Source organism: Capra hircus, chromosome 5 (assembly GCF_001704415.2).
Source record: "Capra hircus breed San Clemente chromosome 5, ASM170441v1, whole genome shotgun sequence".
NCBI lineage: Eukaryota > Metazoa > Chordata > Mammalia > Artiodactyla > Bovidae > Capra > Capra hircus.
This window is the reverse complement of record NC_030812.1, coordinates 109,133,530-109,154,666: the sequence shown is the minus strand read 5'-3', so window position 1 is coordinate 109,154,666 and position 21,137 is coordinate 109,133,530. Positions and strand designations below refer to the sequence as shown.

The 21,137-nt window shown below is 39.3% G+C and overlaps 1 protein-coding gene across 3 annotated transcripts in view; it reads left to right on the top strand.

Annotated features, from left to right (window-relative positions):
• The window catches only part of DMC1 (DNA meiotic recombinase 1), a 34,842-nt gene continuing 15,708 nt past the window's right edge, over positions 2,004-21,137 (top strand). The window contains exons 1-9 of one of the 3 annotated variants that reach the window (XM_005681072.1): positions 2,004-2,041; positions 3,925-4,008; positions 4,653-4,697; positions 5,730-5,876; positions 7,632-7,714; positions 13,659-13,711; positions 15,229-15,270; positions 16,437-16,509; positions 20,907-20,998. In XM_005681072.1, coding sequence (XP_005681129.1) covers positions 3,958-4,008; positions 4,653-4,697; positions 5,730-5,876; positions 7,632-7,714; positions 13,659-13,711; positions 15,229-15,270; positions 16,437-16,509; positions 20,907-20,998 — 586 coding nt within the window. In that variant the 5' untranslated portion in view covers positions 2,004-2,041; positions 3,925-3,957. Of the gene's footprint in view, positions 2,042-3,924; positions 4,009-4,652; positions 4,698-5,729; positions 5,877-7,631; positions 7,715-13,658; positions 13,712-15,228; positions 15,271-16,436; positions 16,510-20,906; positions 20,999-21,137 lie in introns of those variants that run through there. The other 2 variants (XM_018049118.1, XM_005681073.2) reach the window with 2 other exon arrangements.

Below are 21,137 nucleotides of genomic sequence, written 5' to 3'. Positions count from 1 at the left end.
GTTTCCATTTAACCTGAACAGGTTATGTTTCTGGAAAATAACAGATTTTGAAGAACTATGGCAACAGTTTTGAAGAACTATGGCAACAGTTTTGAAGAACTGTTGGCACTTTAAACAGCCCACCTGGGTCAGGGTTGGGGTTGGGGGGGTAGTCCTACAAAATGCCAACTGCTGTTGTGGAAGTTTTTTTGCTATTTATTCCAGCAAAGAATGATTCACACACTGAAGGAAAAGGGTCACCCTGTACTGGGTCTTGAACCTAAAGAACTATTTGTATAGATACTCATCCAAGACACATCACAGCCTCTACCTCAACAGATGCTCTCTGAAATGTTTCATGACTCCTCAACAGTCAGTCTCCATTTAAGGGGAGGAGTATGATGCTGCCAGAGATAGCTCTGCTGGCATGAAGTCTGGCCTAAAATTTCTATTTAAAAGCTGGACCAAAATATGTTTGGCTTCTGTTGGCTACTTAAAATTTCAAGTTAAGAGGAAGAAATATTACTCTCCATCCTGAATGGGCCTTGGGTGCCTCACTCACAGACTAGAGTGGTAAATGGTAAGAGAGTCACAAAGAAAGGAGAGAAATTAGGAACACTGACTGAGGTATTAGGTACAGATTATGAAGCCAGATATGAAAAACTTGAAGTGAAAAGAAAAGCCTTGAGCAGGGAGAACCACCACCACCCCCACACTCCCCGTGCCCCCACCATATTCAACCTCCTAACCGGAGTATCCTGATTAAGATAAGTATTCTGCACGTCACCTGTCACCACATCAGTCACCTCTGCTTAGCCCCCCTCCCCTGCCTCACGGTCTTCCACCTCCTGACCCCTTTCCAGTGGCCTCTCTTCATCTCAGAACCTAAGGGCCACACCTAAGGGCCTTCTCTCTCACTGCAGCTTGTTTTTACCTCAGCGCCCACCTCAGTTCAGTTCAGTTCAGTTCAGTCGCTCAGTCATGTCTGACTCTTTGCGACCCCATGAATCGCAGCACCCCAGGCCTCCCTGTCCATCACCAACTCCCGGAGTTCACCCAAACCCATGTCCATCGAGTCGGTGATGCCATCCGGCCATCTCATCTTCTGTCGTCCCCTTCTCCTCCTGCCCCCAATCCCTCCCAGCATCAAAGTCTTTTCCAATGAGTCAACTCTTCTCATGAGGTGGCCAAAGTACTGGAGTTTCAGCTTTAGCATCAGTCCTTCCAATGAACACCCAGGACTGATCTCCTTTAGAATGGACTGGTTGGATCTCCTTGCAGTCCAAGGGACTCTCAAGAGTCTTCTCCAACACCACAGTTCAAAAGCATCATTTATTCGGTGCTCAGCCTTCTTCACAGTTCAACTCTCACATCCATACATGACCACTGGAAAAAACCATAGCCTCGACTAGACGGACCTATATGCTATCTAGGTTGGTCATAACTTTCCTTCCAAGGAGTAAGCGTCTTTTAATTTCATGGCTGCAATCACCATCTGCAGTGATTTTGGAGCCCCCCAAAATAAAGTCTGACACTGTTTCCACTGTTTCCCCATCTATTTCCCATGAGTACCCCCTAATTTCGATGCATCGCCTCAGCCTCCCCCCGCCCCCCGCTTCAGAGTCCGTTCCTGACCTCAGCATCTCCCTCCGCTCTAGAGACGCCCCAGCCTCGGCTCCAACCAAAGCGCCTCTCCTCTGTGCACTCTCTCCACCTCAGCGTCGCTCTCTCACCCCAGCGCGCCACCCACACAGGTTCTTTCGCGGCTCCTGGAAGCTTTCCCGCAAGACGCTCCGCACCTCCGTTCTCCTCAAGTCTAGGGCCCCGCCCCTCAATCTTCGCCCCGCCCTTGGTGGGGCCGCCCCGCCCCGTCCTGGCCCCGCCCACGCCAGGCGCGAGCTCAGACTAGCAGTTTGGCGCCAAATCTCTTGGTCCGCAACGTGTTGGACGCCTGTCTCAGCGTTCTGGTTCCGAATCAGAATCCCTGAGGACTAGAAAGCCCCGGCCGGGGGCGGGATTCGAATACCTTGGGAACCTTGGGGAGACTGTGGGTACGAGTGGTGTTTATGGCAAAAGGGGAAGGCGGGTGAAGAATGTGAGGGGAAGTGGGGGCTTCCTTTCTTAGGTCGTGCTCGACGGTCGTTGCTGGGCCCTAGGCTGGTGGCTTTGTGCTTTTCGGCTCCCATCCCCACCCCGTCGAGTGCTCTTGAGGGATTTCCAGAATCCTTATTTTAAACCAAGTCGGACTAAGAGGCCTCCTCGGGCCCCTTATGAGGGAGTCCGGTGTCAGGAAAATGGCCGGTGGGTGGGGAGGCGGTGAGGGTGACCTGGACCGCGCTCGCCACGGTAAGGGACCGCTTCTGGCGCCCTAAGCCAAGGTGTTTGGGAGCCCTACTTTAGATTCACCTGTTCATTCCATCAACTGCTATTTGAGAAAGATGGAGAACAATCTTTTTATTAAGAAAGAAAGGACACTTACAGAATTTGGGTTATCATGTATATGATTAGCTATCTTGCGTGAGGGACCGCATTCCAGAAGATTCCGTTTACATTGTCTCCTCGAATACTTTCTTGTACTAGGTGATAACGACCCTACTTCTGCCTCCGAAGTTTGTTCCCCAGTGGGCTGGGCCCCAACTTAGTTTGGTGTTCAGTGAGGAGATGAAATAGAGCAAAACTGATTATTTGGACCACATTTTCTAAGGAACACAGTCATGCCTTGTAGATTCTTGACTTAAAGGCTTTATCTGCTTATTGGCCCTAATATTTTATCATTAAAATACTAGATTATTGTTGTTTAGTTGCTAAGTCATGTCGGACTCTTTTGTGTCCCTATAGACTATCCACCATAATTTTAAATCTTAAAATCTTGAAGCTAGTTAATATTATAAAATGAAATACATCTAATGTTTTATGAAACAAAAAAATATGTTACAAGAGAGCGCCTCATCTTTCCAAAGCAGAAGGGAGTCCTTGTACATGAGAAAAAATAATATCTTTTTATTGAGGATAGACAAGTTCTAGGTGCCAGGAGGATGCAAGGAAGACTTAAAGTCAAAGTTCTTAGACTGTTAACAAATACGAAAGTTTAGTATCATTATTTAATTCTAAGATTCTACTTCTAAATAACCTTCCAAGATGACAAAAAGATATTGGTAGTCATGAGTAACTGTGCGATAAGAAATCAAAAGATGATACAGTGTGGCCATTTTTGAGGAAATAAATGAAACTAGTCCCCTCACCCACACATACCACACCAGAAAAAAGAAATAATGCCGCAGGCTTAGGAGAAATAAGATAAGCCAGCCTAGTTATGGAGAAGGCAATGGTACCCCACTGTGGTACTCTAGCCTGGAAAATCCCATGGACAGAGGAGCCTGGTAGGCTGCAATCCATGGGGTCCCTATGAGTTGGACACGACTGAGCGACTTCACTTTCACTTTTCACTTTCATGCATTGGCGAAGGAAATGGCAACCCACTCCAGTGTTCTTGCCTGGAGAATCCCAGGGATGGGGAGCCTGGTGGGCTTCCGTCTCTGGGGTCGCACAGAGGCGGACATGACTGAAGCAACTTAGCAGCAGCAGCCTAGTTATTCCAAACTAAATTTTTTTTTAAGGAATTTTAAAATTTAATTTTATTTATGTATGGCTGCTCTGGGTCTTCCTATTTGCTGTCCTCCTCCAGTTGTGGCCAGCAGGGGCTACTCTAGTTGCTGTGGGCAAGCTTCTCATTTCAGTGGTTTCTTTTGTGTGAAGGCGGGCCCTGGGCACACGAGCTTTAGTATTGTGATGCTTGGGCTCAGTAGTTGTGGCTCATGGGGCTCTAATATTTGTCTAATTATCTTTCTGGTCCTTGATGACTGAAATGAAATAAAAAATTGTATGGGCAAAGGATTTTGTACTATATGATCTGTGACAACTTATTAATATTTCTTGTTTTTCCAGAATTGATTATTTTTCTGCTGTTCACCCTTCAATATGAAGGAGGATCAAGTTGTGCTGGAAGAACCAGGATTCCAAGATGAAGACGTATGCCTAGAATGTTGAAAGATACATAGATATTCAGTCATTCTACAAAATTGGAGTTCCTTCTCTGTTAACTACTACTTTTAGGAACTTAACTACTATTTTTATTTATTAGAAATAAAACATAGTTCTGGAGAGAGGCACTATTACAAATATGTAACAACTTGTTTGGCAAGGGGAGCTAAGATTAGCTACTTAGCAGCTGGCATGAAAGTATTTTAATTTAACAATTGGCATGGCCATATTGGTACCAAATAGCAGAGGAAGGAGTTCAAGGTCTGGTGGAGAAGACTGAGAAAACATATTTAAAAATAGCTTGTGTTGTTCCACTCTTTCGGATTAAGGTCTTAAAAAGTTTGGAGAGACTGTTGGAATTCCCCGGTGGGTCAGTGGTTAGGACCGTGTACTTCCACTGCAGGGGGCTGAGTGCCATATTGGGCTTCCTAGTGCTTTCAATGTTGGCACTGCTTTTAAGTATGCAACGATATGTTTGAAAAAGTATTATTGATCCTACCTCGATTTGTCCAGAGAAGCAGAATTTGAGGCATTTTGAAGTGACTCATAATGCTGAATTAAGCCTTTAAAATATGTGAAACAGTTGGATATGAAGAATGAACACTCTTTTTTTCCTGTTCCATCTCCTTTAGGAATCTTTGTTTCAAGACATTGACCTGTTACAAAAACATGGAATTGTAAGTATTTTTTCAAGACTCTATGAAATTGTCCCTTTGAGAGTTTCTCAGCCTTGACTCTATTGGCATTTGGGACCAGGCAGTTCTTTCTTGTTGAGGCGGCTGTCCTGTGCATTGTAGGGTGTTTAGTAGCATCCCTGATTCCTAAACACTTACTCTATGCCAGCAGCAACCCTCTGGTTGTGACAACCAAAAATTTCTCCAGACATTTTTAGATGTCCCCAGGGGGCAAAACTGCCCACAGTTGAGAACCACTGGTCCAACGGAAGGCATTCAGAGCTATCTACTGAAAATTTACTTTCTATGTCATGTGATTAGAGTAAATACAGTTCAGTTCAGTTCAGTCGCTCAGTTGTGTCTGACTCTTTGCGACTCCATGAACCACAGCACGCCAGGCCTCCCTGACCATCACCAACTCCCAGAGTTCTCTCAGACTCACATCCATCAAGTCAGTGGTGACAGAAATCCAGGCTTTAAGTAACAAGCTAGATGAGTTTCAATAGCAATCAGTTGACAATAAAACTTCTCTGATGCCACCCTTTGAAGCCCTCACATTTACTCTCTTTCAGTTGAATTTAGAAAGTTGGAGCAAGAGAAAATGCTGGTTTTTTGGTTATGTAGTTATTTGCATTCCCCAAGGGTAAAGAAAAAAGTCTTAAAAGATTTTTAAAGAACATACTGGTAATGAAGTTCTGTAGAAAGAAGGAGCTGAACTGAGGGGGTGAATGTGTGATAAATTTGTTAGCTTTTCTACCAACAGACTCTTCTTTTGAATTCCTTGTTACATTGCCATGGTCTCACTAACATTCTTGGGAAATCAGGGCACAGCCAGAACATTTGGCAGCATGCTGGGTATGTTCTACTGAGATATTTCCAGAACATTTGGCTACATGGTGGGTGGGTTCCACCTGGCTGCTTGTGTAAAATTGGCATCATAATGGAAGTAGATGGACATGAAAGCACATGACATAGTATGGGAGCCTTTCAGGCTGGCATTTTCTCAATCTGCTGCACCCATTCTTTTACTTACAGAATGTGGCTGACATTAAGAAACTGAAGTCAGTAGGCATCTGTACCATCAAAGGGATACAGATGACAACAAGAAGAGCCCTATGCAATGTCAAAGGACTCTCAGAAGCAAAAGTGGACAAGATTAAAGAAGCAGCCAACAAGCTTATTGTAAGCAAAATCCATTCTTTGTTGTTTTAGCTTAAATGGGCCCTGGGAATCTCTGTAGCCTTTCTCATTATGTACACTAGAAACTATTGTGAGAACTGTGAGTTCCTGTGGATCACCATATATTATATACCCCATGTTAACTTTTCATCATGTAAGTTTCAAAGCAATAATTTCTGAAAAAAATGAGACAGAGGTTAAGAGACCAAGAAAACTATGAAGGCAATCATTTTTTACAAAACCTTTTATTTTTGTCTCCTTTTATATCACTTTTTCCTTTTCTGTGCCTCTGCCTTTCCTTCTTTTCTTTTTCTTTTTCTGTCTAGGATGTGCTGCTTGCAAGATCTTAGTTCCATGACCTGGGATCAAACCCAGGCTCCCAGCAGTGAGAGTACCACATCCCAACTACTGGACTACCAGGAATTCCCTCCTTTTCATATTTTTTTACCTTCCTACTCCTTATTTTTTTGTACTATCTCCTCAAACATTGTATATATGGCTGTTGTGAAGCACTCAGCACCAAAGAAATTGCTCTCTCCTGTTATAGGCATTTGATAAGAGAACATTGTATTTGAAAAAGACCAACAGTGGCTGGGTCTACATTTGTGCAGTTAAGATAGATAGGATCAAGAATGTGCTCACTGAGGCACCTGAGCATAAAGCTAAGTGAAACCTGTACTTTGTACCTGGGTCCATAGACCATAAGAGACCTATGCCGCCAATAGGCTCCAAGCAAAAGCACATGCCTTTGACCCAAGTTTTTGTGTAGCTCTTTTGGGGGCCACTGGAGGCAGCACCTCTGGGAATAAGAATGTGCAGAAAGGCCAAAGCCTCTCTTTGCAGAAGAGCAGGCTTCTCCTTTTCTACCTGTGTATAAGAGAGTCTCATTCTTACCAAGTCCTAGAAACTCTCTTCACCAGCAGTCAACTGTTTCCTTCCAGATGCAAGTGTCAGTGTGGCCCTGAACCTGGAGAGGACACAACTGAACTGGTCTGAACACAACTCAGTTGCTCTATGTTCTGAGTACTCTGGGGCTGTATACCCACAGGGCAGTTCCGTAACTGCCAGGGTGTCTAATGAAGCCCTAGTGCAGTACCCAGGGTTTGGGATTTAAACTGCACCTTTATAGCTCAAGGCATTAGTCTTCTTTCCTTTGGAAAGTAATTCTATTACCAAAGAGAAGAATCTTTCTCCTTCTCGTGTACCCACTAATGCACCAACAGTCTAATCCTCTCTTAACTGAAACTGTTTTTTCTTAGAGAAAGAGATTGAGATATAGAGGGAGAGACAGAGACAAAGTTAATTCCATAGTACAGTGGTATGTATCAGAATGATCTGGAGTGGCTAATAAGGAACACAGAGGGCCAGCCTCATTGAATGAAATCAACTGAATCACTTAGTAAAGTACGAATCTGCTTTATGCCATAAACGTATCTCATTTAACCTTTACAGCTTCGCTATGAGAGAGACACTGTTATTATCCCATTTGACCCAAAAGAGGAAGCCAAAGTACAGCATGATTAAGTAGTTTACCACACATCACACAACTAATAAGTATTAGAGACGTAGTTTGAACCTTGGAAAGGTGGCTCTAGAGCCTCTGTTCTTAACCATGGTCTTGTGCTGCCTTCAAAGACAAATGAACTGTAGCTAATAGCAAATGATGACTGAGAATCAAGTATATAGTTTTTGGCAGCATTTGAAATTAAGATATTCATCTTATATCTTTTTTTAACCTTTCCTTTTGTCTTTCTTTAGGAACCAGGATTCTTGACTGCGTTTGAGTATAGTGAGAAGAGGAAGATGGTTTTCCATATCACCACTGGGAGCCAGGAATTTGAGTATGTATTCATATTTTTTATAACCACTAAGCACAGTCTTTGGAATACTACATTTCTTTTCTCTATCTGAGTTGTTATTTTGACTATAAATAACAATAGAAATAGCTTCTTACTTTGCAGAATTTTTTTTCCCTCAGACAGCAACTGAAGCAAATAAATTTTAGACTGCTTGTAAAAATGGGATTACCTTTCCTACAAGAAATTCAGACCCAAAGTATAAGTAGTTTCTGAATCAGTCTGTATTAATCAATAAGCCATTAAAGAAATCAGTTTAACTTTTCATTTCCTTTTTATTCTCCGTTGATCAAGGAAATTCCATTTCACTTTTGGTTTTCCTTAAAAATCAGTTGTTAGGGACTCTTCTGGTGGTCCAGTGGCTAAGACTGCGAACTCCCAATGCAGGGGAGCCAGGGGCTCAGGTTCCACCCCTCCTCAGGGAATTAGATCCCATATGCTACAACCAATTAAAAGAACCTGCATGCTCCATTGAGGATCAAAGATCCTGCATGCTGCAATTGAGACCTGACACAACCAAAGAAATATTTTTAAAAATTCAATTGTTAGAGTGAATATTTTAGAAGAAATAATCCAATGTTGTTTTTGCTTTTCAGCATCAGCAGTTTTAACTCCTCCCCACCTTTATTTTTTTACCATCTTATGATTCCCAAGACATAGTCCCCATCTTCCCAATGCAAGTGTGTTTTTTTTCCCTGCCTTAGTAGGCAGAATTACTATTTCATGTTAGAGAAGTTTCTAAGAGCAATTTGAACAAAGCAGTATTTCCTCAAAGTATTCCTCAAATACTCAATACTTCCTCAAAACCTTGACCTCACAAAAACTCCAAGAAAAAAAAGAGTTTCATAGTCAAATATGCCTCCCCATTTGAATGTTTGCTAGGCAACTCAGACGTCACAGGTCCAAAACCAAATTTCTGTAATTTGCCCCAGATATGCTCCTCCTAAAATCTCCCTTAGCTCAGATCTCTTTCCTAATCCTCAGATCTGAAACCTTAGTGTCATCCTTGGTGCTTTTTTTACCCCTCACACGCTAACTCTAATCTGTTAACAGATCCTGTCTGCTCTGTCTTCAAATGTATTTAGAATAAACCAACCAGTTTCTTCAACAAATAAATTATAAAGAATAGAAAAGAGGTGGAGTCAGGGAGAAGACCTAGAGATTAAAAGGCATTTAAAAGACATGTCACTTAATCTCAATACGTAGATATTATTTTGGATCCTAATTCAAACATACTACAGGAAGTAAGACATATGAGACTGAAAACTGAACACTTACTAGGTAGTTTATATTAAGGAATTACTAATTTTTTAGATGTGATATTGTAATGCAGTTATATTAAAAAAATAAGAGTCTTCATCTTGTAGAGATACCTACTGAAATATTTAGGATGAATTGATATGTTGCCTAATATCTGCTTAAAGTAATATGAAAAGGGAGGGAAGTGGTTGGCAGTTTTTATGGGAAAAATTTTGGCCATGAGTTCATGGTTGATAACTGTTGAAGCTGAGGGATAGGTACATGATGGTTCATTGTTATAATGTTTTTGACTACTTTTGTTTATGTTTGAAATTTTTCATAATACAAAGTGTATATGTATGTTTTTCCTACTTGTATCTATGTGTGTACAGAGAGGGAGAAAAAAATGTGAATTTAATTACTTCTCACAACCTTCTCCTTTGTTACCTCACTGGTCTAAACCACCTATTAATATCTTCTGGATTATTGATAATAACTTCTAACTAGCTTCCTTCCTTTAGACCTTGCCCCTACCATTTATTCTTCACATAGATGGCAGGATAAATTTTTTATAATTTTATTTATTTATTTTTGGCTGTGCTGGGTCTTCATTGCTCGGCGGGCTTTTCTCTAGTTGCTGGGAGCAGGGGCTACTCTTCATTGCAGTGCACAGGCTTCTCATTACGGTGGTCTTTCTTGCTGCAGAGCCCAGGCTCTAGGGCTCATGGGCTTCAGTAGTGGTGGCACTGGGCTCAGTAGTTGTGCTTCCAGGGATCTAGAGCGTAGGCTCGACAGTTGTGGCACCAGGGCTTAGTTGCTCCACGGCGTGTGGGATCTTCCTGGACCGCGGATTGAACCCGTCCATGTCTCCTGCATTGGCAGGAGGATTCTTCACCACTGAACCATCAAGGAAGCCCCTGAATAATGTTTTTAAAACATAGATCAGATCATAATACTCTTCTGTCCAAAACACCCTAATGACTCCCCAGGCTCACTCAGCAGAAGCCAAAAATCCTCTCTAATCTCAAATCTAAGCTCTTATTTGTCTTCTGGTTTACTGTGTACCAACAGTGCTATTTTTATTGCTATTCCTAGAAAATGGCAGACACGCTCCCACCTCAGGGCGTTTGCACTTAGCATTCCCTCTGCCTGGAACACTCTTTCCTCATTATGTACATGGCTTGCTGTCAGATTTTTCAGGTTTTTGCTAAAATGTCCATGTCTCACTAGGGCCTTCTGTGATCATTTTCTTTGAAAATTTATTTGAAAACTTCCTACCTTCATCCTCTGTACCTTTTATCCCCTTTCCAGATCTAATTTTTATTCATACCATCTAATAACATCTGACATACCGCATATTTTGCTTACTTTTGTTTGTCTGTTTTCTCATTAGAATGTAAGCTCCACAAAGTGATGGCTCTGTCTCTTTTGTTCACTGCTTTATTCCAGTTAAACACAGCTGAGCACTGAGCATATACACACGTTACTCCAAGTGCACAAAGCAATCTCTGGCACAAACTAGATGTTCAGTAAATATTTGTGGAATAACTAATTGACTGAATAAGCAAATAGTAAAATATGTTGGGGAAGTGCAATAAACTGTATTTCTCAGAGATTTATACATTTTATTAAAGGGTCTGAATTCCTACAGTGAAGTAAAACACCTGTTTAACCTAGCATTGCCTCAAATTTTTAAAATCACAGAACCTTTTGTTCAAATAACAGCTAAAGAAGAGTCTTTGGGAAATCTTGCTCCAAGACTAATTGGTCAGGTACTTTCTTGGTGGTCCAGGGTTAAGAATACAACTTCCAAAGCAGGGGACATGGGTTTGATCCCTGGTTGAAGAACCAAGATCCCACATGATGCCTGCATACTGCGAGAAGAGCCCACGTGCCACAGCTAAGACCCAATACAACCAAAATAAATAAATATTTTTTTAAAAAGACAAATTGGTCAAAATCAGGTTGATCAAAATAATTTGATTCAAATGATGACTTGATATACTCCAGTTGTTCTACCACATCATGGTTTAAGAATCATCTGGCTGGACTTCCTTGGTGGCCCAGTGGTTAAGAAACCTGCCTAGCAGTGCAGCGGACACAGGTTTGATCCCTGGACCAGGAGGATCCTGTATGACATGGGTCAGCTAAGTCCATGCGCCACAACTGCTGAGTCTGCATGCTCTAGAGCCAAAGCTTTGCAACAAGAAAGCCACCATAATAAGAAGCCAGAGCTCCAAAAATACTAGAGTAGTCCCACTCACTGCAACTAGAGAAAGCCCACATGCAGTGACAAAGACCCAGCACAGCCAAAACAAACAAACAAATAAATAAAAAATTTAAAATTTGGCTTAGAGAAATTATTACTCTATATATTACTTATATATTATATATATATTACTTATATATTATTATACGTTATTATTTATATGTTATCGGGGTTTCCTTTGTGGCTCAGTGGTAATGGCTCTGCCTGCTGCAATGCAGGAAACCTGGATTCAATCCCTGGGTCAGGAAGATCCCCTGGAGGAGGGCATTCTCCAGTACTCTTGCCTAGGGAATCCCATGGACAGAGGAGCCTGGCAGGCTGCAGTCCATAGGGTCGCACAAAGTCGGACACAGCTAAAGCGACTAAGCAGCAGCAGAAGCAGTATATATTATTACTTAATATATTTTTTCTTAAGCTGCAAGCCCATTTATAAATTTGACAAATTTTAAGGAAATTTTCTAATATGGTTAACCAAATTTCCTTGAATATTTTAACCTATATTTATAAATTAATTATATTTCTCCTCAGAACTTTGCTTGTATAATTACTAAAATCTTTTCAATTACTTGAATGTCTTATAAATTTAATGCATTGCAGGCAGATTCTTTATGATCTGAGCCACCAGGGAAGCCCCTATAAATTTAATAAATTAAACTTATAAGTATAGTGAGCCTTAGACACTCTTAAATGTTCAAATACTGTGTATAAAGTTAGCTACCAACTTAGAAACTGCAGCTTTATTTCATTTAATCAATTACAGGCTAATGTGTTATGTTATAAAAATGTCAAATTCTCAAACTATGAGAGTTTTCAAGTACCAAATATGCACAGTTTATTCCCAAAATTAATATGAAAATAGTAATTTATGAGTTTGATTTTTGTCTCTATTTTAAAATCTTTCAAGATTTAAAAGCACTATTTCTATTCCTAATACTAAATTTTCTTCAGTTTCCCAAGGGAACAGTTATGCTATACCAAGCAATTTGGGGTACACTTTCAGTTGAATTGGGGATTCATTTTTTCAGAATATCCACCAGAAATTTTGTCTTATATTTTCCAGGGCTATAGCCATTTCTTTAAAATTTCTCTAAGCCAAAGTTTTAGGGTGGTTTTTCTCAAGATGAAAAATCAGGACAAGTAAAACTTCCTCTAATAATTGGTAGACTTATACAATCTCTAAATAAAAATTAAATAAATTCCAAATATAGAATCTCTAAATATGCCTTTCAAATGGAGTGGTCTCTCCAGCATGTCCTTTAGATTCAGTTTATGCGGGTCAGTATCTAGATTTTTTTCTTTTTCTTATTGAAGTCCACAGCTCTCACTAAATTTGTGGCCAACTTCCAACACTGCTTCAATTTACATTTAAATTACTCTCAAACTATGTAAATGTACATCTGTTAAATTATCCACATCTCTTAGAGCTCTGTCTGATCTGTGACCATGTCCCAAAAGTCATGCTAATACAAACTACAAAGATTTTTAAAGTGCTCCTACCAGATCTTAGGGCAATTACTATAGTTAATATTGTTGTATTAAATGAATGAATGAGATTGTTTAACTTTAGGCCTTTTCATATCAAGAATATATATCAAATGCACTAAATCACTGAGTTACCAATTAAGTACATGCTGTCAAAACCTGACAGTTCTTTTTCTAACTGCTAGCAGTACCTATCACATCTTTGAATATTTTCTATTCTGACATGTTCTTCATAGAATTTGGCTTGTGTGAGATATGTCAATCATGGTGACAATCACTGGATTCTCCTAATATCTATTTTTCATGTTTCTCAGTACTTTAAAAAATTTGGATATTTGGTTGATTTTTAGAAACATAGTCCCAGCACAGTATGAAAAACCCAATTAATAACTAAAGCCATTTATTCAAACCTCAGTTCAATTCTAAAGAATAATGAAATATAAGGCCTGCATAGCTCATTTCCTGTTGGTAGACAGGAGTGGGAACAGCAGGACTTATAGATTGTTTTGTTGATCCCCCTACCCATGCACAGTATAACCTGTGATCTAAGCAGGTGGGAAGCCATTTGTTCAGCCAAGAATGTGTGTTTATCTTGGATAGATAGAAAGATACATAGATCAGTTCAGTTCAGTCTCTCAGTTGTGTCCGACTCTTTGGAACCCCATGAACTGCAGCACGCCAGGCTTCCCTGTCCATCACCAACTCCCAGAGCCTACTCAAACTCATGTCCATCGCATCAGTGATGCCATCCAACCATCTCATCCTCTGTCATCCCCTTCTCCTCCCACCTTTAATCTTTCCCAGCATCAGGGTCTTTTCCAATGAGTTGGTTCTTCGCATCAGTACATAGATAGAATAATACCAATGATATTAGCACTTTCTCCTTTCTTGATATTTCTATTTCTGTTCCTGTTACTGAAGCTTACTTTCTATTTCTAGTAAGTTGCTAGGAGGTGGAATTGAAAGCATGGCAATCACAGAAGCTTTTGGAGGTAGGTAAAAGCTTAATATTTTGTTATATGAAAAATATATGTATGTATACACACCCATATCAATGATAAATTATATCTATTTTGGAACTTATGATGAAATATCAGTTATCATAATGCAAGATCTTTCTGGGCTACAATTAAAATATTTTCCAACATCAACGGATGAGTTTTATTGACATTTTTCATCTTTTTATCTCTGATTCCTATAGAATAAAATTTTTTCCTCTCATACCTTCAGAAAGTATTGTATAATGAGACTGATCTTATTAATATTTTTAAGAAATGCATATTTCAGGAACACAGAGAATAGATTTTTCTCTTTGTTGTATCCTCTATTTAAAAAAAAGTTGGAAATTCCCTGGCAGTCCAGAGGTCAGGACTGCATTCTCACTGCTAGGGGGTGAGTTTAATCCCTGCTTGGGCAACTATAATCCCACAAGCCTCGTGGTACAGCCAAAAAGAAAAAAGAAATCCATGCATAGCTATTTTATGTACTGCTCCTGACAGTTCCATTATTTTCAGTCCTGAGAGAACCAAATCTGTTTTTTTGTTTGTTTGTTCAGTGTTGATGTTTCTGCTGACTTGGAGAAATAAATCTTTGTTTATTTCTGTTGACTTCCAGTCTTAATGGCTTGTTGTTTGGTCGCTAAATCATGTCCGACTCTTTGCAACCCCAAGGACTATATAACTCTCCAGGCTCCTCTGTCCTTCAGCGTTTGCAGGCAAGAATACTGGAATGATTACCATTTCCTTCTCCAAGGGATCTTCCCCAGCCAGGGCTTGAACTGCATTTCCTGCATTGCAGGCAGATTCTTTAGCACTGAGCCACCAGGGAAACCCATTTGAATGACTTACCTTCTTGTGTGTTTATTGATATTTGTGAACATATTTCTTGATTTTAATCTGTTGAAGTTCAATAGGCCTAAATTGGTATAGTGGGGATGTTTTTCTCTAGAGAGTATTTGCTTTTGTTGGTAGCTAGGAGATACCACCAATTTGAGGTTGGAGGCAAGTCTGGCTCAGAGGTTAAAGCTTTTGCCTGCAATGCGGGAGACCTGGGTTCGATCCCTGGGTTGGGCAGATCCCCTGGAGAAGGAAATGGCAACCCACTCCAGTATTCTTGCCTGGAGAATCCCATGGACAGAGAAGCTTGGTGTGGGCTACAGTCCATGGGATCACAAAGAGTCGGACACAACTGAGTGACTTCACTCACTCACTCTGATCAGTGGGAAAACTTCAGGGTCTCTTTCCTGTGGTGGAGCCTTACACTTTCATTTGTATGATTATTCCTAAGAAAAATTTGGGTTTTACTATCATCTAAAGGACAGTTCTGAAAAAGAAAACCTTTAAAACGTTCTTTTTATTACTGGTATTCATATATGCAGAATCCATTCATGACATAGAGGCACTTCGTGTGTGAGATTGACAGTTGGAAAAGGAAACCATACTCTGAGACCATATCTAGTCTTTATGAAAATAATCTAACTATTAACTATTTTTTTCCCTATGTTTCACAGAATTTCGAACTGGAAAAACCCAACTCTCTCATACCCTCTGTGGTAAGGATATATAATCTCATGTAATCTGAACAAACTTGCAAGGAAACTAAAACTCAGAGAGATTACTTAACTCACCACGGTTATACAAATACCAGAGCTGGTCTGTAAATGTGTGATACATGAGGTCATGTTGCATGTACCGCACTCTGAACGACTGAATGGAAATAGAATGTATTGGTGGAGAGAGGTATTTGTTCATGGCGTCGATTTTTCTTATTCTGTCTTTTGTATATCATGTTTATAAGAATATCACAGAATCTATTGAGGCTTTAGAATTCCTTACTTTCCATAGAGTAAGGGTGGAACTAAAAAAGACTTAAAATAAGCAAAAATATCTCCTTTTACATAAAGTCATTGTATTGCATTTCTTAGACCTAAGTAGAAGGAACATGGGTAAGTGTTTAGTAAGGGGATTCTGGAATACAAATAGGTCTACCCTTAATAGCTGCATGACCTTGGTTAAGTTGCTTCACCTTTCAGATTTTTCCCAGCAGTAAAATAGGAATAATGATAGGGCCATTTTAGGATTGTTTTGAAAAATAAATGTAATAATGTGTGTGCTTAATGTAAAATAATTCCTTAGTGTTAATACTACATATAAAGAAAATACATTTAAAATTAATGCATACATTAATTGAAAAGTTACTTAAATGAGTTGCATAGCATAAATTATATTTGTGATTATTTCTTATAGGAGGAAAGTAATATTTAAATTCTCCCTCTGTTCTTTTTAAAAAAAATTTTATCAAAATATGGTTGATTTACTATGTTGTGCCAATCTCTGCTGTACAGCAAAGTGACTCATTTATGCACATATATATCTTCTTTTCTGTTATGGTTTATTGCAGGATGTTAAATATAGTTTCCTGTGCTATACCTTAGGACCTTGTTATTCTACTTCTGTTCTTTAGGAGAACTAAATTTCATGAATATCTCCCATTGTGAAAGATACTAACATTCTTTGCTGAATTACTGTTATGCTGGAAGAATACTTATAATTTTGCCACTGGTTAGTAATATAAAAATATAACATGCTATTTAGAACTATTATTTGTTAGATGGCTAGAGAGTTGCAACCAGAATAAATCCCATGTTAATTTGTATATCCATTTGTACAGAGTTTATTCACTCTTGTTAATATTAATTAATTTTTAATTGCTTCCTAGTGACAGCTCAACTTCCAGGAGCAGGTGGCTACTCAGGAGGAAAGATTATTTTCATCGATACAGAAAATACTTTGTAACCCTTTTATTTATGCAAATTGCAAACATAATAGTGTGATATAGTACTATTACTATAAAAGATAATTTCTTTGAAATGTGTCATTTTTATAACTATCCTGTAAACCAATAATAATGAAAAAAAAACAAGGGGAAACTGTTGCTAGTTGAGTTCTCAAATCACTTTTTCCCTCTTAAATCTTTTTAAGAATTGTGTATTTATTTTTACTGACATGGAGTTGATTTACAATGTCATGTTAGTTTCAGGTATACAGGAAAGTGACCCAGTTATATATATATAGGTATACACACACACACACACATATGTATATATACACACATGTATATTGTTGTGATTGTTTAGTCACTAAGTTGTGTCCAACTCTTGTGACCCCGTGGTTTATCGCCCACCAGGCTCCTATGCCCATGGGCTTTCCCAGGTAAGAATCCTGGAGTGGCTTGCCATTTCCTTTACCAGGGGATCTTTCCAGCCCAGGGATCGAACTTGCATCTCCCACATTAGCAAGTGGATTCTTTACCTCTGAGCCACCAGGAAAGCCCATATACATACATATGTATACATGTGTGTGTGTTAATCACTTAGTTGTGTCCGATTCTTTGTGATTCCATGGACTGTAGCCTGCCAGGCTCCTCTGTCCATGGAGTTTTCCAGGCAAGAATACTGGAGTGGGTAGCCATTCCCTTCTTCAGGGGTTTTCCCAACCCAGGGATCAAACCTAGGCAGATTCTTTACTGTCTGAGCCACCAGGGAAGCCCATATGTGTGTGTGCGTGTGTATATATATATATATATATATATATGTTCTTTTTCAGATTCTTTTCCCTTATAGGTTATTATAAAATACTGAATATAGTTCCCTGTGCTATACAGTAGGCAGTAGGTCCTTGTTGTTTTATATAGCATATATATGTTAATTCCAAACTCCTAATTTATCCCTCCCCACTGCTTTTTCCTTTTTGGTAACCATGCTTTTTTTTCTATGATCAAATCATGTTTTATTTAAAAAGGTTTCACTTCTCCAAATGGGTTTGATATAAAATTAACAAAACAAATACATGAGAGGAAATTATATCTTATTTGTTTTTTAATCCTCCTACTTCTCCAAAGATTTAGATTAATAATTAGAAGATTGTTGACTCATTTAAAGTCATGGTCTCAAATAAAGGAAAGGTCTGAACTGAAAAAAAATACGAAAGGAAAAAGAAAAGAACCTATTTGGGTAACAAAAAGAATTGCAGTTTTGTTGAAGTATCAAGTTATTTCAGAATGAAAGGCTGGAAATGTGGCTCTTAGACATGAAGGGCCTTAAAGCTGGATGATGGGTGTAAATTGGATACTTTTGCAGTATTCTAGGCAAATAATGAGATTTGATGACTGTACTTGATCGACAAAGGGAAGAGAGGTTTGGGAAACCATTCATATGTTTGTCTACATACTTAGAGTAATGATGACAGAATTCAGAAGCTCATGTTTCAAAGGAAAAAATGATGTTTCATTTTAATATGTTGAATATGATGTACAGAAAGACATTCATATGGCAGTTGAAAATGTTGGACTCAGCTTGATATGGATGGGATGGCCAGGGAAAAGCAAGAGAGTTTACAGAAAGAGAATGGAGAGCATAACTTTGGGGCATACCTATGTCTAGGAAGAGGGGATAGACGAAGTAATCTGGTGGTGGATGCCAAACATAAGGAAAGTTTCAAAAAAGGATTGGGACTTCCCCAGTGGTCCAGTGGTTAAGAATCTGCCTTTCAAGGCAGAGGATGTGGGTTCCATCCCTGGTCAGAGAACTAAGATCCCACATGTCCTGGGCAACTAAGCCCTCGCCACAACGAAAGAACCTGCCTGCCACAACTAAGACACCATGAAGCCAAAAAAATATTTTTTTTAAAGAAGAAAAGGGGTTCCATACAGAGAGAGGGTGTAAACTGAGAAAGATCACTGAGATTTGCAATTAGGAGTCCAAGAGACCATTTGCAGTAAAGAAAGATGATGGAAACTTGTTGCAAATAAACAGTAAGGAATTGACGTAGTGTGTAATTAACCAATAAATAGAAGAAGAAATAACGATAGTTTGAGGAGCTATCAGGCTCAGAAGACATTGCTTTTAACAATAGGACTGAAGCAAGAATTGCTCAGCTGGAGTTCAGCTAGTTTCAGAAATAGTTGATTAAATATGGTTCTTTGAGAGGGAGGAATTGTTCTTGAAGAATATCTGCCACTATTTGGCAATTTGGATTTTATCCAGAATGGTAGAAACAGCTAAGAGCCATGTGTAAGAGGGAATGCCGGGGAACAAGGATGTGCAAGGGCCCAAGTGAAATGTTCTCATTCTTTCAGTGTCTCTTACATGTATACTGCTCTATCTTGATATTTTTCTTTTTATGTGCTTATATTTTGCCTACATAATTATATTTTACACTTACTTATGGCATAAATTATCTTATGACTCCTTAAATCCTCCATAGTGCCTTGTACTGGTAATTGGTTAATATGCTGATAATTCCATTTGCTGATCTGCTAAAAAACATTTGTAAATTGGCTTGAACTTCCTTTTAGTGTAAGCCCAACTTTACATTCCTGATTATATAGTCACCTGGTTTTATAAAAACTGACATAGTGAAAAATTTTTTTTATCTCTTTCAATTCCTTGTCTTCTTTGACTTGTCTACCAGTAACATCTGAGTATACTCAGCAGCAGTAGAAGATTTTAGTGGCTGTCACTGTAGCTCTGAAGAAAACATATATAGTGCTGTAGGATGACTGGGATGGAGAAGGCAATGGCACCCCACTCCAGTACTCTTGTCTGGAAAATCCCATGGATGGAGGAGCCTGGAAGGCTACAGTCCATGGGGTCACTGAGGGTCGGACACAACTGAGCGACTTCACTTTCACTTTTCACTTTCATGCATAGAAGGAAATGGCAACCCACTCCAGTGTTCTTGCCTGGAGAATCCCAGGGACAGGGGAGCCTGGTGGGCTGCCGTCTATGGGATCACACAGAGTCGGACACGACTGAAGCGACTTAGCAGCAGCAGCAGCAGCAGCAGCAGCAGCAGCAGCATGACTGGGAAATGCTAAAGACAGTTCAACATTTACTGGACTAGTTCCAAGTGTCAACAAATAAGGTTATAAATGGTCCCTGGTTTATACTTCCCTGGTAGCTCACCTGGTAAAGAATCTACCTACAATGCAGGAGACCACAGTTCGATCTCTGGGTAGGGAAGGTCCCCTGGAGAAGGGAATAGCTGCCCACTCCAGTATTTTTGGGCTTCCCTAGTGGCTCAGACGGTAAAGAAACTGTGTGTAATGCGGGAGACCTGGGTTTGATCCCTGAGTTGGGAAGATCCCCTGGAGGAGGGCATGGCAACCCACTCCAGTATTCTTGCCTGGAGAATCCCCATGAACAGAGGAGGCTGGCAGGCTGCAGTCCATGGAGTTACAAAGAGTCAGACATGACTGAGCGACTAAGTACAGCACAGCATAGTATGATCAGTATTAACACAGATACTGTAAACAAAGTGAAATGAGTCCATGGACATGCATTTTATCTTATGTCATTTTAGAAAATATTGGGATCACCAAAGACCTAAAAAGATGTTTATTAATACTCTTTATAGTCTAGATAGATATAAGTGAATATTAACATCTTCCAGAATACTTTTCCAGGTACACCGAATTTGTCCCCTCTATGAATTTACTAATTTCAGAATGCTATTACAACTCCTTTAGAAGAAAGTGGATTTTAAACCCAAAATAAATGAAAAACTATATGATGATAATTCCTTTCTGTATGTACCCTTAAAGTGACTTTTTTGATCCTTTGGTTCATGTAGTCAAATTTATCATTTATTGGCAACATGTGATTAGTGGTATATTAAACTGTTGCGTGTTGAACAAGTGAGGAACCTGAGTGAATTAATTCACTTTGAAGTGACTTGAATTATAATTCAATGATATTATCTTCATAGAAGAGATCTATTTTTATAGAACTGAGTACAAAAGAGGTTCACAAATCTTAATTTCTAGTTTTTCTCTAATAACTGATTTGCTGCTTACCTCTGAGTCATTTGCCTAATCTCTGTCAATGTCCTCATTTGTAAAATGCAATATAGGCCATAACAACTCACTTCCAAGGTTGTTGTTTAGATTAGATAATTTAATATTTAAATTCATTACTGTCTCATTATTTCTATCACTGTTATTACTACCTAATTAAGGCACTTAGGAAAAATAAAGTCTGATATAGATTTTAGGTGATTATTAGCATCCTCAGAATACCTATGCAGGTAGAGCGTTTTGCCTCTCATTTACTTAGAGCATTATTGTTTGTAGTTGTTGTCTAAACTTTTTGGAATTGATTTATTGGATCCTTAATCTGGCATACTCCAGCCGTCCAGATCGCCTTCGGGACATTGCTGATCGCTTCAATGTAGACCATAATGCAGTTCTGGACAATGTACTTTATGCACGTGCATATACTAGTAAGAACCCCATGCAATTGAATGCTTAGGCTGTTTTAAGATTGGCAGCATTGATGTATTATTTGAACGATACTGTATTTTAACATTATTCTTTTCTCTTTCTATTTTACTTTTCTCCAGATTTATTTAGTCAGTCCAC